This window comes from Micropterus dolomieu, linkage group LG18 (assembly GCF_021292245.1).
Source record: "Micropterus dolomieu isolate WLL.071019.BEF.003 ecotype Adirondacks linkage group LG18, ASM2129224v1, whole genome shotgun sequence".
NCBI lineage: Eukaryota > Metazoa > Chordata > Actinopteri > Centrarchiformes > Centrarchidae > Micropterus > Micropterus dolomieu.
The window spans coordinates 12573264-12590004 of record NC_060167.1 but is presented as its reverse complement, the minus strand read 5'-3'; the positions used below and the strand labels follow the sequence as shown (position 1 = coordinate 12590004).

Below are 16741 nucleotides of genomic sequence, written 5' to 3'. Positions count from 1 at the left end.
CTCTCTCTCTCTCTCTCTCTCTCTCCTTCACCCCCAACCGGTCGAGGCAGATGGCCGCCCACCCTGAGCCATGGTTCTGCTCGAGGTTTCTGCCTCTTAAAAGGAAGTTTTTCCTTGCCTCTGTCGCCTAGTGCTTGCTCTTGGTGGGAACTGTTGGGCTTCTGTAAATAGCATCATAGAGTACGGTCTAGACCTGCTCTTTTATGAAAAGCGCTGTGAGATAACTGTTGTTGTGATTTGGCGCTATATAAATAAAATTGAATTGAATTGAATTGAATTGTATCATTTCCACTCGAAGAAGTGCTTTTAGTCAGTCAGCGTTCTCTGTAACAGCATCTAAACAATGGAATCTATTGCCAATGCTGATAAGAGAGGCAAATACTTATCTTTCTTTTACTGGTCAGCTTAAGAAGTGGCTAATTGGTAATCGGATATGTGCACATTAGACTACTGACTGCCTACTGAGATTTGTTGCTTGTTTGCAGATTGTCTTTTGTCAGTCTTTTTCATTTCTCGTTATGAATGGTCTATGTTGTTTGTTATTTATTGTTATTTGTTTTACCTGTCTTACTACTATTCTGTATATATTGTTATTACTTGTGGACTGTAATAAGTAATTTTATGTAATTTTAAATCTTTATTTTAGGTTGCCCTCATAATAACTGGCCAGGGACAACAGATGAAAATTAGCCTGTTGAGCTAACTCTGGCTCATTTACAGTTATTTTACTGTTAATTAATGAGCACTGTCCCTGTCAAATAAACAAATAAATGAAATGAAATGAAATCTACAAATCTCTTCAATTCCTGCCCATTAGGCACTAAACTCTGTGCATTCCATTGTAAAATGTATAACATGTTCTTTCCTTTCCCCTCCCTCTTTCATGTACTTCCAGTATACTCATATACTTGTGCAGCTCTTGAGGACTTAGATACGCCTCTTCCAGGAATCTCTCTGCAGCATCCACCACCACTTTGATAACGTCAGATCTTGACTGGTCTCTAACTGCCCACGGAAGGTGCACCAGCTGCCATTTGCCTGGAAAGTTCCCCCGTTCATCTCACTTTCTTCAGGGCCTCTGCATATGACATAGTATCCCTCAGCGCATTAAAAAGTGTAGTTATATAAACATGGTCCAAGATATTACTGTGAACCGTACTTGTCAACATTGAGTTTTGAATATAAGGGAATCCTTGTGCAAGAAGCACAGTCTACATTTGTCTCTAATATATTAATGTTAAGTACTAACTTGTCAAGAATTATAGCCATTAATGCAGAAGAATAACTGTAGGTTGCAGTCTTAACTCGCATAATGTAAATACATTTTTTTTGAGTGAAATACTCTGTAGATGTAATACATCATCCAACCTGAAACCCCTGAGCTGCACTTCTTCTTCTTCTGGTCACTGTTACAGCTCTTGTTCTACATACTGTCAACCGCTTTACCGGAGGGGAGCAACATTTCAAATATGCTCAGTGGGCAAGTCACCTGGTAGCCTACACTAAAAACCTCATTTGGTTGTTTTGTCATGTGACAATGTAAATTTTATTTAGGCCTAGATAGCGCAAATTCAGAACAAAGTTATCTCGTCGCACTGTTCATTTAGAGCAGGTCTAGACCTGACTCTTTGTAATATTTTTACAATACAGTGATATTTTTTATAGTAACAGTTCCCATCATGAGCAAGCACATGGCGACACAGGCAAGGAAAGAGGAAGGCAAGATGAGAGGAGGTGGACTGTTGATGATATGAAAGATGAAACTTTCATATCATCATCTGGTTGCTGCTGTTTATGTTCACCCCAGATACAAATTCTTAAAATGCAGTGGAATGATTGGGTGTATACGTGTCTGTATATATGTATTAGGGCTGACCCCCAATAGTCGAAGATTCAATGCTTTGATGGGCGGAGCCTGATTCGACTGTCAATCTCACAGTCGAAGCTTCGCAGTGAAACAGGGATCACGCCATTTTGGCGATATGGGGGTGCTCAACGTCTGATTTTACAGAGAACTACCAGTTTTCTCCCAATAAGTTAATATACAGCCTATTACAATATACATTTCAACATTTAATGCTGTAAATAAACGTGAAAAGAATAAAACTTTCAATAAATGTTTTTAAAGTGCGTGAATAAATCCCAAATTGTAACCCTAACCCTGGGGCGTCTGTGCGCATGTGTACGCGTAGCGTGTGTGTGTGTCATGGAAGAAGAGGAACACTTGCTGAATAGACGGAGCCCCGGCTTCACTGGTGTTGTGCCGAGTTGTCCGCACCTCGCGGGACTTTCGGATAATTTATCACCGTTGATGAACCACACAAAGAATATTTTATCGTTTTTAAATAGCCGGCTACTTGAAACCATTGGTGGAAGTCTGCTTTAAGCAAAACAGGTGTGTATCTAAGGAAATAAGCAAATCTGTTTCAATTCCAGAACCATTGTGTATTTTTTTCAATACTTTTTTTTTATTAATATTTTCCAAAAACAATCATTTTCAGTGCATTTGTATTTTGTGTATAGAACAAAAGAAAAAAGGTCCAAGTATGTGCATGGCAACATATATACACATACATACATCTACACACACAAGCCTAAACACACGCATATATTCACTGCACTTAATGACACAATATTATTGTATAAAACGAACATAACATGGTCTTCATCACTTATTCTGTATATTTATATCTGAAAAAATTGCTATCCCAGATATTCAATTTAATAGGGTCAAGAAAAAAAATAAACCATGAATAAATCAACTGTTATATTTTTGTATGTGTGCATACATTTACTAAAATCACTGAATGTAGAGAGAACATTTAAAAATATCACAAATAATAATATAAGAGATCAAACAAAAATTCCAGACTAGGCTCACCAACTGGCGAGGCAGTTTATGGGTTAAGGTGAGCTGTCTGGCAATGAAAACAATGCTGACCTGACATCAGTTAACAGGGACAAAGCTTCACTCGAGTTGATTTCATACAGTGATAATTCTCTGTATTTCAATAAAAATGAAAATGATAATGAAACAATCCAAACAGCAAGAGCTAACCTCTGTTTTCTGTTAGCTGTCCACAGTTGAGATTAGCACTGTGTTAGGAGTTAGAGTTAGTTAGCCTGCAACATTTCTCAAATACAATATTTTAAATGATATACAAAATACAACTTAACATTTAACAAAAATGAAGAAAAAAACGGACTATTCAGTATTTGAACCTGAAGATTTAGAATTTAAATGAGCACATCTAATCATAAAATTCTAGATACAGTTGAAATAGAAGTTATAATTACTTAGTCATATTTACAGATACATACATATTAAAAGGTATAAAAAGTAAATCAGAACACAACTTTGTCAAAAACAGAATATCAAAACCCAAAATCTGCTCTAAACTTTAAAAAAAGAATGCATAAAAAGTTACTCCAAAGACATGTAAAAAACTACAAATATATATGTATTTCATGAAGTCGTGCTGTAAGTGTAGGAGCTCTGATCTTCAGCTTGTAGCAATCAAGTCTCTTAAAAAGGATAGACGAGATCAGCTATGTGGCACTACACACTGAAATCTTATCTGCATCTGTCACTGCATTGTGGAGTCTGTAGTGGTCCAGGAGTTTTTTCCAAGTTCTGCTGCAGCTGAGCAACTCTTGGTTCCCTTTGAAAGGACAGTGACATTTGAGTTAAAGTTGTGTAGAAGATTTGGGCCTTAAGCGAAGGTAGAAATAAGACATGAGCTGCAGTGTCTTACCAATGATGCACAGTCCCTCCTTGGCCCTGGTGATCCCCACATTTATCTGGTTGGGATCACCGACAAAGCCCAGATGTTTGGACAGCCAAGCTCTTTCTGGTTCAGGCTCAATCTCTTCACTTGGCAGAGAGCACACTGTAGATATAATGACGTAACGCCATTCACTTCCTAGGAGACAAAATGTTGCGTGTCACATGATGAGCCATCGCTAAACAACAAAGTTTTTCTTACATGTCTAGAAAAAAATGTCTATTTTATCAAAAAATTATGATGATTTTACATTTAAAATGTGATATATGGTCGTTATATATGACACACTGTTGATTTAAACTACATAGCAGGACAGGAAATAGTTCCTGCTAGGTGCACAGCACCACTGGGACAAGCTACAACATTAAAATACTGGTTACATGTTAATACATTTAATACTTTGAGAAGAGCAATTCTTCAGAATTAGTAGTTTTTTTCCATTGTGGTGTAGCTACTTTAATTTCAGTAAATGATTTGTCATTAGGTAGCAGAGAGGTGCATAGTCACCTTGGCTTTTAGTGATTGTGGTAACAGTGATTTGATCCATTTTTTTCTTCTTCAGCTCCTCTCTGATTTCTGATACTTGGGCATTATAGGGCGACAGAATCACAATACTTTGCTGTTCAATTTTGGCAGTCTTCACAAGCTCTACAGCAATGTCAATCTGCAAAAGAACCCAACCAAAACCAGTGATTAAGAGCAATAATAAATTATGTCACTGAGTCATATCTATAGCAACCTTTACCCTTATATTTTAATATCACTGTTTAAAATCAACAAGGAAATGCAATGGTGCCCAATACAGTAGCCTACCACTTTTTGTCTCTCTTCATGGTTTGCTTTAGAGTTCTCGTTGCCCTTGGCTGTGCTGACAACCAGACTGATGGTTTTTCCTTTGATGTCCCCAAAAACGATTGGCATTGTCTTGTTATCTACACGCAGGACACTGCTCGGCTGCTCCTCCCCAGTTTTCAGCTTTCCCTCATAGAATTCGTTTGAGGGGAACTCGCATATTTTCTCATGCTATGAAGGTACATAAGTGATAGTTGTTGATTACAATTTAAAATACTTAACACAGACATGTGCTGATACAATATCGCAACAGTAAGTACATTAAGCTGACGGTATGACTTTCAATACTGTCAAAAATAACTTTCCAATGTATACACTGCTCTTTCTATTAAACGGTTTAAAACCGTCATATACTGTACATACCCCCTGTGAAAAGGCAGGAAGGTATAAAGGTGTGAAGAAATAAATACCGCCCAAGCCTAAAGTACACATTTACATAAATATACAATATAATATGTACTATATATAAAACACACTATAAATGTGTATATAGTGTATATGTAATATTCTCACCATTCTGTACTGGGTGTCAAGCATCACAGCCCTGTTCTCATGAATTGTATAGTAGCGTTCAAACAGAGACTTGGCCATCCCCAGCCTCCTCACACTCTCATTCTTCACAATGGGTCGTAACTGTTTGTGGTCACCGATCAAAACAATCTGAAAGTGATATTGTAAGCCGTTAAAATATTTGATGAATTAGAGTGACTAAAATGAAGTGAGCCTTACTAAGCAATGATGCAAAGAAACAGCAAGACGTAAAAAGACTGAGGCGAGTTTTTTAACTGTCAACTAACAGGAAGAATCTCTGTCCAAAATGAAAAGACTTGATCCTATCGTAGACATGAATGTGCTTAAAATGTGCCCATTATATTCTGATATTTGGAAAATCTGATTGGGCATATATGTAATAATTCACTATGGCCAATATTTGCAACAAATTACATGGGAATTTAGCCTGTAGTTTTTGAGGTTTATTGTAATGGACCAAACTGAGGGGAAGATGTTGACCTGACTGTGGGACTAGAGAAATTATTGTGGGTTGGGGGAATGTTACAATTATTATTAGAAATGATGTGAGGATCATTATTTTTTTTACAACCTTGCTTGTTCATGATGTCATTGTCACAACTGCCATACTTAGATCCCAGTGTTAAAATAAATAATTACCTGTTTGATTGGGATTAGGCTAATGCAAAAGATATTCTGACATGAAAACGGCACTCTTGGAATGTAATTTAGCATACAAACACATTAAGGTCAGTTATAGTTAAATGAAAAGCACACCTTCTCTGGTTTGTTACAGACTAACGGAATCAAGGCCTGGGGTTCAGTTGCCATTGCACATTCATCGATGAGGATCTGACGCGCGCTGACTGTTTTAGTCAAACTCGGGGTGGAAGACTGTGTACATGTGCACAGTATGATGTCATGCCGTTCAAGCTCATGTGTCCGAGCATCTCTGAGGAGGTCCTTGTATCTAGGAGGAAAAAAAATTAATTCTGTTAGGACTGCAAATAAAGTTCTTCATATTCAAAATGATTTATTAAAATATCTTATTGTTTTTCTCACTCTTTTTTCCACAGAGGATTTACATATACAAACATATTACAGACACTAAAATGACTCTAACAAACACAACATATCAGGGTTGGATATTGTCGCATCACATTGAGTCAAAGTGACTGTACAAGCCTACTTTAATGTGTTTTTTATCACTATTCTATGACAGAATAAGTACCAAAGGTATGATATGGTCCTATAGGTGAGCTTATTACAGTGTGTTCACTCACTATTTTCCATACATAGAGTGTCCAACCTAGTCTCATTTGGGACTGTCTCACAGTCCCAAGGAAGGTCCCATGGAAAAACTCTGGGAAACAGTTGTATGGTTTACAGAGATGGGGCCCAAAGTACACGTGCCAAACCAATCAGTTAGTTTTCATCCTTGAATTCTTTTCTCTTATAAAGTTGAAAAATACTGTTTCAAAACACTTCCATTTTGCCTTTTTTTAATTGACAGTGTCAGCTGAAAGACAGGAAAGGCAAAGAAGATAGAGGGGATGACAGCAGTGCCCAGGCCGGACTTGAACTACGGCCGTGTTTCAAAACACTTCCAATAAAGCATAAATCCCTCCGCTCTCATGTAGTCTTTCCCCCAATGGCCACAGGGGGCAACAAAGAGCCCATTCCAGTGTTGCAAAGATGTCCCTGAAAACCACCAATCCGGTGTTTCCCCTATATTCATTCACTGTGCAAGCATGGTAACACTCAATGGTGGGCTGGCTCCCTCTACTTATTCTTCAAAGGAAATCTATGTGGAAGGTAGGCCTACTGTTATAAGAGTAGCGTAGCTCTTTTAAAGGAACAGGGCAGTGTGTAATCTGTGTGCGAGTGTGTGTGGTTGACCAAATGTGAGACAGTTAGCGTCAAAAAGTGATGGTGAAAGCGAACGTAGGAGAGGAAAAGATGTCAGTCTGGCAGTAAATGTACAGTGTAGGCTACAGTGTGTCAGTTAATAAATGCACTCGCTAAAATCTCCCCTGAGATTCAGACTGTGGTCTAAAAGCTGAGCCTGATGTTTTTTGGCTGTTATGCAGCTAAATTTATAGGAGCTAATGTTAATTAGTTGCCACCGTCCCTTAAAATACAGAATCGTCCCGTATTTGAGAACTAAATAGCGCGTCCCGTTTTGAATCAATTGGGGACGTGGTTTGTCCAGTATTTCCGAGTTGTCTTCAATTCAGCATAACCTGCAAATCATTCCACCCGCATTTTGTGAAGACTTGTCCTTTTCTACGCCTGATTGGGATTGCCCAACTTGTTGGATGGGCCTTCCATTGTTGGTTTGATTAATAGGCTACCATTTTGGTATGCTTTGTTTTTTAAGGTTGGGGTATACAGTCAGACACATAAGCATTAATTTAATAAAAGTTAAGAGAGAGATATAGGCTATAATTTAACACACATTTAATTATCAAAATATAGTGCCTAGGTGAAGAATATAAACAACAAGAATATAGACATATTGGTATGTGTTACGCCAAACCAATCTATAGAACTGCATCCTTCAATACTATAGAATTAACAATGGGCTGAATAAAAGCTGAAAAAATAAATACATAAATATATTTACTGACCAATCATAAAAATGGTGATAAATTAATTTTGAAATGTTTGTAGAAAGGTTATTTATGTGTGGTTTCATTGTTTGGATGGTATTACCGCAAACAATGACAAATATCTTAGCCAAAAACACCAACCTATTACAATTACTCAAGTTCATTAGCAATTTCTCATTCTGTCCATCAACAGCCACATCATAAGCATCGCAGCATCCACTGGCTAAGTGGAAAGGATATTTTCCAGATTGAGCAACAAAGTGACAGCAAGAACAGGTGCTCCGTGGAGCTCATTAGTAGTGAGGTTTTGATCACTCTCAACTTTGAATAGTTCTATTCATAGTTTTACTGTAGCTGTTTGAAAGACAAACAGCTACTCAGTGCTGCACAAGTAGTGTACTTCTGACAAGACAACATTTATAAAAGGAAGTAGTTCTATGCTCCAATACTGCCCACAAGGCCTACTACTGGTCCACTTTGGTTTAGGTAAAAAATGGTAGGGGAAACACTGCAGGACTAGCCTAACTATGAAACTATGCCATGAAAGTAAAATCATTGCGGAGGAGAGCATCAAAACTAACTAAATGACTTTCCCCAGATCCAATGGTTGTAGCTTCTCCCCAGTGGACTTCAACAGAACATTTAGTCTTTAAGCTTTTTGGTTTTTGTTTAATTATTATCTGCTCTAGCTTTTCGAACTTTTTGTACACATACTGAATAATAATAATGGTTCAAAATGTGGTGAAATTGCATTTCTAATCTGTTTAAATAGGTATTACTGACAAACAGTTTTCCTGCAGTTTTAAACCGTGTTAAACCAGTAGTGCATCTGAACTTACTTTTTCACCTCTTCAGCAGTCAGCTCTTCTTTTTTCTCAATGCGTTGGTCAAAATATTTTATTTGACCTGCATTGGGGTTTTGGTCCTGTCGCATGCGGTGATGTAGAGTGATGCTCCTAAAACCATGTAAAATATATCAGTGCAATTAGTTCAAATTCTAAACTGAGTGTCATCAACTAATGTGATTACAGTACCTGAGCTCTGGTTTGGCACGTTCTTGGCGGAGTGTCCTCTGGGAAAACTGAAGGGTGCAGTTTGGATAAGGGTAATCAAGCATCTCCACTTGTTGGCTGTAGACCCGGAGGGGTCTTAGCTTGTCACCAAACCTCAAAAGGTACTCTATGTTACAACAGTAAAAGGGAACATGGTTTAAAGATACATAAAGAAATGCAGTTGAAAATTCAGCAGAGACACAAAGTAACTTACCAGCAACGACATCAACAGACTTGTTGGATGGGCCGCAGTAGAGAATAACTTGTTTCTTGTTTTTATCCTTGGGGTCATCAAATTTCCTTTTGTTCTTTGAGTTCAGCTCAAAGAAACAGTACACTATGTACACACCTACTACTGTCTTTCCAGTTCCTAAGAGACAAATGAGAATTATGTCTTTAGCCTTAGCAGAAAATATAAGGCATCAGGGTAAAGACAAGTTCTTGCTCTTACCAGGTGGCCCCTGTATAAGTGTGAAGGTATTATTTAGAGCTTTCGTGACAGCACGATGCTGACTCTGGTTAAATGGGGGCAGTACATTTGGTAGGTCTTTCCTCATGTTGTACCACACTGCGTTTACTGCAAAGATAAAATAACAACTTCAGGTGTTACTCACAGATACAAAGAGTTAAAATCTATGTAGCTATTTACTGCTGACTAATGGACATACCCTCTTTTGGAATGTGTTTTCCAAGTGCTATAGTCTTGACAAGCTCACATGCAGAAGCAACGCTGACCACAGCATTTTCTTTCCGGCTATAGAAAAGAAATTATAAAACGGTATGTCAAAGAAATATGTGATCAAAAGTCAAACTAAAACCAATGTTACATTGGAAAGGTAAAGGGAACTACACTTACATATCAGGCAGGAGCTTTGGGATTATTTCAACTGTGAAACGAGTGCTTTTCTGAAAGACACAATCAGGAATGGTGTCCATGGGCAGGTGATTGACATAGAACTCCACTTTACTGCCTTCATTTTTAAGTTCTTCTACTTTGCTAGTGACACCATGGGCCACCCATGTAAACTCTCTTGGGTCCACCGATGCGGAATTTTCCAGGGAAGTCAACTTCAAACCTCTTTTCCGTATACACAGCAGGCACTTTGAAAGGTTACATTCAATGGCCCAATCATTGATCCATGCCAGAGGTAAAAAGAAGCTTCCTTTTAGAGTGCCTTCGTGCTCTTGATTGAAGTTTACCAACAGATTCTCAATGACGATGCTGTCACTCTCATCCACAGCAGTAGCAGCAGATTCCATCTCACACATCGGTTTCCAGATCCGTACATACTCCTCTATGTCACTATAATGAATCCTTGATGGATGATCTGCTGATCTTGAGAAGCATGTGATAGGGCTGTGGACATGGTCCACACAAATCTCAAACTTTGGTTTAATGCGCACCAACTGAACAGTAGGCATGGGATAACCCCTTTTTACCTCTGATGTCATTTGGATCTGAAGGGTGTCACCTGTCTGCAACTGGAGGCTGATGTCAACCTCATGCTCCCTTTGCTGCATGGAGGTACATGTGTGGGAATGAGGCATTTCAGCTGATTGTGACAGAATCTTTTGTTTTTCCAGTTCCTTATTAGCCTGCTTTATGAGAATCATTGCATGATTAAAGTTTTCTTTGTCAATTGCTTCAACAGTGGCTTTCCATACTCTCAGTGGAAGCTCAACGCAGGGACCACAGTCTGGCTTTTCCAACTCTTGGTGGATTTGCATGGTGTCAGCTGTGTAGATCCGTCTTTTCCATTTCAGAGTGCAGTGATTTGTGTCATCATTAAATGGTTGGTCACACAATTGTAAATCTTTGTACATAATTGATAGACTCTCTGCAAATATGTTCTTGTTAAAAGGAAATGACACTGCAAAACTGTCTCTGTTAAGATCCACACGAACAAAGGCCAGCTTTGAAGCACTTTGTTTTTTCATGCTCACTGCATATTTGATTTGCTCACTCTTTTGTTCATACTCCTTGGCATGCTTGAGGTTGTGCTCAAATTCACTGCACAAAGTCGAAATCTCTGTTCGAGTGTATTGGACATCCCTTTTACATATGACAGAGTGCAAAAGTCTCTGCAAGATGATGTCCATGTACCTGCGGATTGGTGATGATGCTTGTGTGTAAGAACGTACGCTCAGAGAATAATGCCCAACCTCTGCTTTGGGAGAGGAGTAGGAGCGGATGACATAAGCTTTACTAGAGCACCTTCTGAACTGTTCAGTGACTGGCTGGAGCAGAGGGTGGATGTCATCTGCAGCAATCAGGTCCACCATTTTGTCTATATCATCTGTTCTGGCAGCGGCCTGGATATCATTCCACACTTCTGTGAGTATGTGGAAGTTTTCGCATTTTGGGGCTTGTTCTTCATGGGCAACTCTGTGCCGCGCATGAAAAGACAGTGGTATTAATTCCCCGCATTTCTCCTTGAATTCCTCAATCTTTTCAGGGTCTGGTTCTGCCTGACAGCGAAGGGGTGTGTAATACCTGCTCTTTTCTGAATCGATCAAAGCCTTAGATGCATGTGTATTGAATAACACACTCAGCTCCTCAATCATCAGGTTGGCTTTGCGCTTCCCGGGCAATCTCTGATCATCAGGTTGAGAATAAGCCCAATCCACAAGTCTAATCTTCCTTTGAGCTTTTGCAAAACAATAAGCCACTGTGACACAGTCTTCATCTGTGTCAAATTTAGGGCTATGTCCATATCTTTTGGAGATCATGTTCTCTGCCTGTTCATAAGACAACTGCTTATCAGACTTGATCAGTGACAGCTGAAATTTGGGCTTTCCAATGATCTCATTTGTTTTCTTGTTTACTTTGAACATTAATGAAACCGCCCTGCGATCTTGACCTGGCAGAAGACTGAAGACTCCAGTGCTCAGTTCTTGGGGGAACATGTGAATGGGGTTTCCCCCACTGCAGTAATATGTGGAACCACGTTGTTTTGCGTCCTCATCTAATTCACCACCTGGACTCACAAAGCTTGCCACGTCTGTAATATGGATTCCCAACTCATATTGGTCTCTGACATCCCTGATGCTGATGGCATCATCCAAGTCTTTTGCTCCTACTGGATCAACAGTGAAAGTGAATATATCACGTATGTCCTGTCTGTGTGTCCTGTCTTCATCTGCCCAGGAGAAACCATCGTCAGATGTACATGTATTGGGTGCAACTTTGAATTCTTCATTCAGGACTCTTAGTCCTTCAACCAAAGATGTTCCGATTGGAAGTATTTCTATGACATTTCCCAGTGGAATAAAACAATTTTCTTTCCAGCCAATCACTTGCACCACAAATACATTGTTCTGTTTGAGCTTTTCATCAAGACGTTCATGTGCTGCAATCCTCCACTGTCCATCAATTTGCTCCCATATTGGAATGAAGTTACGTCTTTTCTTGCTGATCAGTATCCGTATTTTGGGCGCAGATTTTGTAATGGGCATCATTGTCCTTTTGACAAATTTGTCATCGGAATTCTGTCTTGGTTTGCTGTAATCTTCAGCCTCTAGCAGGCATACAAGTACACGAGCTGATTCAGCTTTCTTGGTGATGCTGAACACGCTTGCTGTTTGTAAGACCACTTCGTCTCCAGTGAAGACCTTACCCAGGTTTTCTCTTCCCTTTATGCTTATACGTTTGGTGGGGTTGTTAAATGGTATCACATAGCCTTTGTTATATGACTCCCTGACCAACCTTCCTCTCTTGTACTTCTCTGGTTGTTTTTTACATAACTCCAAAAGGTCTGGGTCAACATCAGTTGTATTGTATGAGGCTTTGGGCTTGTGGTGATCAAAGTTTTTAAATTCCAAATTGTCTTCATCTGAACAGTATTCCGTTGTCAGCTGTTCATACTCATCTTTCAACTCTTGAAGAATTGCATCAGTGAGAGTGTTGCTCTCATCCACATGTTCCGGCTTTTGAAACCTTGCAGTTTCCATAACATCTTTTTCAAAGAAATCTTTGGTGAAATGCTGTGGTGCAACACTGTCGTTGCTGATGCAGTGGTCTATGTAGCTTTTCCAGACACGTGAGCATTTCCCAAAGCAGCAGAGGGCAGCAGCATCTCCAACCACAACCACGTGTGACTGAGCCCTAGTCATTGCAGTGTTTAACACACGGGCATCATTGAACAGCTCCAGACCAGGCACATGAGACGTTTTTAGGCTGTCACGTGTTTGCACAGTTGTAATTATGACTGCCCTGAACTGTTTACCTGTTAACACATGAAGATAATGTTTATTATGTAGAATGAATAAAATATATGAAAGGTAATATAAATATAATGTTTGTTTACTCAAACAGTTTGAATTTAACCATCCTTTATGTCTAACCTAATGTGATAATCTTGAAGGAGAAAGCTAAATTAAAATCACCTTGCACATTTGCAAGATTCTCAACATGGACGTCAGCAAGGTTTTTTCTCGAGAGCGCTGTCCTAATTAGCTGAACCTACAAATCAAACAATTGAGATAAGGAAACTATTACAACTCTGACAATGACAGTACATTCATTCAGAAATCTTCACTGATTGCTGTAATGTTTTTCCCTCACTCTTGAGACAACAAAAAAAATTTCATTTACCTGAAATCCCTCTGAAAGAATGCAGATTGAGCTTTGGTCCTTGGGCCCCCAGGTCGATGGCCAGAGTTTGATAATCTCTTTCACTGCTTCAACCACTTTGGCAACCTCTTCTTTGTTATACCAAGACATAGACGCAGTTTCCAAGAGACATTCTCCCCTAACATGGTGAAACCTTAGGGCATGGCCGTTTTCAGGAGCCGGAATATTTGCGGCAGCTTTGATAACATCATTCTTGCCAACGTAGAAATGGGTGGACACGAACTCCACAATTTCTTTGGTTGAGCGATAGTTTTCGCTGAAAATGACTCTACTGTTCTGGGCAGCATCACACTTTTGGGCTTGATAGTAGTGGAACAAGCGATTAAGAAGTGTGTGATTTGACCGGTGATGATCATCAACTGAGAAAAGCTTGGGTCCCATTTGCATGTGATCTCCAGCCAAAACAACTCTGGTGTTTGGCCCAGCAAGACCAAGGGCCATCAATGCTTCACATTCTAGCATCTGAGAGGCTTCATCAATTAGTATGTGTGTGAAGTATCCCTCTGGAAGCTTTAGGTCATGAAAATGTCTTGCCATTGTTGTGGTGGTTATGACTATTTTGTGACAATCTAGGGCAGCTTTTGTAGGTGGTAGAAAATACTGTCCATTTTCCGAAAGAAAACAGTATTTCAAAGTAATCTCATCTGTGGCAGAAAAAGCACTCCCTTGTTTGTTTGCTTTTATTCGAATTGGCCTCATTCCATTACTTTTCTTGTTGATGAATGGATGGAAGTGATCTCTGACATACAGATCTGCAGAACTGAAAGGAAACAAAAATGTATGGATAAGCACATGTTGGAATTGTTATAGTAAAACTTCTTAACAACATTACAGCTTAGAGCAAAACGCTTAACCTAGATTAACACTTTGAAAGTGAAACAATATTTAACAAATACTTGAGGAGCACACGTCCATATGTATCAATCAATCAATCAATCAATATTTCATTAAACACATTTTAAATAGTATGCATTACCTGTTGGTGTAGGTGCAAATAAGCACTTTGTTGTGAGGCTGCTTACAAAGCTCTCTGGCTGCTGCAGCAAGGGTGAATGTTTTCCCAGTGCCAAATGGTCCATAAATGAGGAGAGGTGCCACAAATTTTTGGACATTGGAATTCCCTGTGATAAAGTCAATTGCTGACTGCTGCTTTGGATTCAGCTTCTCATAGGAGATGTTATTCACAGGAACTTCACAGTGTTTAAGGTCTGGTAGCACTGTTTTTGTATCAGGAAGGAGATCTACAGCCTTGTGCATGGTGCAGAAGCTGTAGCGGTTTAGCTGAAACTGCACCTCCATTTGATACGATTCATTGCGTTTGAGTGTGAGATCAGAGCAACATTTTTTAGAGAGTTGCAAATACGTTTTGGTCTCACTTGTTTTGTTTTTCAGGACGATGGCCTCGTAGACCTTGGAGTTTTGACCACTTGAAGATAAAGGGGCTATCAGGCCAGACTTGATGCTTCGTTTTAGTACCAGTCCCTCAGGTGTGTCTGGAGTGAGATTACAAGGAATCGAGACAGCACAGAACAGTTCTCCCTGAGGAGCCATCGCCATGCCAAACTTCGTACTGTTCAAGGTATCCAATGTTGTAATTTCTCCACAAACATTTAATCTGAAGTAAATAAGAAATACATTATTGTTTTATAAATATATACAAATTCCACACATTGTAAATGAAAATAGGATAGAGATAAGCATATTACCTTGAAACAATCTGGTCCTCTGCCCGTTCCTCAGTGTACAGGAAGTGGTGCATTCTTTCTTTGTAGTTCTCATTATTCAGCGGTGTTTGGCTGTTGTAGGAATGTTTATACAGAAAGCTAATCTGAGGAGGCTTGTACTGCTTTGACAGTTCCTCCTGTTCTTCTGTCCTGGACGAACATGGGATGATAACCCTGTTTCCTCTATGCCAACGCTCAACACGTTGAAAGGCGGCTCCACGGTTAACAGTTGGTAGTTCTGTGTCATCCAATGAAAGCTGGCCTACTCTTACTCTGAGTTTCTTCAGTAGCACTGGTCTCATGTCAAAATCTAGCACTAACCACTGTTCATACAGGCCCGGGTTGATGGATGTGAAAGACACGGTGATGTCATAGGACATGGCTTTACTGAGAAAGTGTTCGCCTGAGGAGTAGATGCAGGGCTCAGAACTGATGTCACCAAGGGAGAATGAAGCTCCCGGTTCTTGCTTCAGAAGTGCCACATGCACAAGTTGTCTCTGTATATACAGAAAAGTGGAAATTAAACATACTCAGATAACATAGTTCTGGGACTTAAAAGTTGAAGATTATGTGGACATTACACGGACACCAAGAAGAGAAACAGAGCACAGAGAAGCTAGACAAGTTGTGCTGTTAGTATGCATAATGTACTTTGCCTTTGGGCCTCAGTCTAGCCATTTCTGCCTGAATGCTCTCTGTTTACCTGTTACCGAGCTGACATCTGTTACCTGGGTGCATGATGTGTCTTGTTTGCCATCCTGCCTCAGCTTATTTGCCCTGCCTTTTGCTGAATTGATAAACTGTTTATAAAGAAATCAGCTGTGTCTGAGTGTTTGCATAAGGGCCCTGCTTCCTTCTGCCTTTAATACACATATGCCGCTTTTCCACCACATGGTTCCAGCTTGACTCGCCTTGACTCTACTTGCCTTTTTTGTTTTTTTGTTAGGGAAAACGGTACCTGGCACATTTTTTGGTGAGTGAGCTGTGGCAATACCAAAAGGTGATGCAAAAACACCGCAAATTGGTCAGGGAGAAAAAGTCCTTGTTGGAAACAACCTAGCTAACTATGTGCAGCTAGTCCTGCAGTGTGTTTACAGCTGGCCCGCTGCTGGTTGTAGTTTAGGATTTCTTCTGGAGGTTTCTACAGGGAGCCAAATTACCACCAGTCAGTCAGCGTGTATGTAGGACAGGTAGAATGCAACGTAACTTTTCATTTTTATGCATCAATAGAGCCGTGCTGCTGGACTGGAGATGCCCCCTCGCTGAAGTTCTTTGAAGAACTTGATGGCTTTATCCAGTTTGTCATTAAATTTGTGGTAACACCTTCTATGAGGTCATCGCTATAATGACTTATGCATATATTTATAGCACAATATAATGCTTTTGTAAGACATTATAACAATTGTTAAAATCACTTACAAACATGCATTAGGCGCTATACCAAAGTTCATAAGTCATTATGAAATGTTATGAATAACTAAACCGGTATAAAAATTCTTTTGTTCCTGTGTCTACATGTATGTTGAATAACAGTCTATCTTATTAATTTTAAATTTGTAAATTAATTGTCTTT

At 39.4% G+C, this 16741-nt stretch overlaps 2 protein-coding genes across 4 annotated transcripts in view; one reads left to right on the top strand and one right to left on the bottom strand.

Moving 5' to 3' along the window:
* tafa3a (TAFA chemokine like family member 3a) overlaps positions 1 to 16741 on the top strand; it is a 110315-nt gene that overhangs the window by 62322 nt on the left and 31252 nt on the right. The gene's annotated exons all lie outside the window — the stretch shown is intronic.
* helz2b (helicase with zinc finger 2b) lies at positions 2507 to 15906 on the bottom strand. The gene is made up of 17 exons (XM_046076280.1): positions 15897 to 15906; positions 15151 to 15697; positions 14421 to 15059; positions 13406 to 14204; positions 13198 to 13273; positions 9668 to 13037; positions 9480 to 9565; positions 9263 to 9388; positions 9026 to 9181; positions 8794 to 8938; positions 8599 to 8715; positions 5925 to 6117; positions 5151 to 5297; positions 4599 to 4808; positions 4293 to 4449; positions 3756 to 3923; positions 2507 to 3662 (listed from the first exon to the last, which is right to left on the bottom strand). The coding sequence occupies exons 1-17, from the start codon at positions 15904 to 15906 to the stop codon at positions 3550 to 3552; spliced, it is 7059 nt and encodes a 2352-aa protein (XP_045932236.1). The 3' UTR covers positions 2507 to 3549.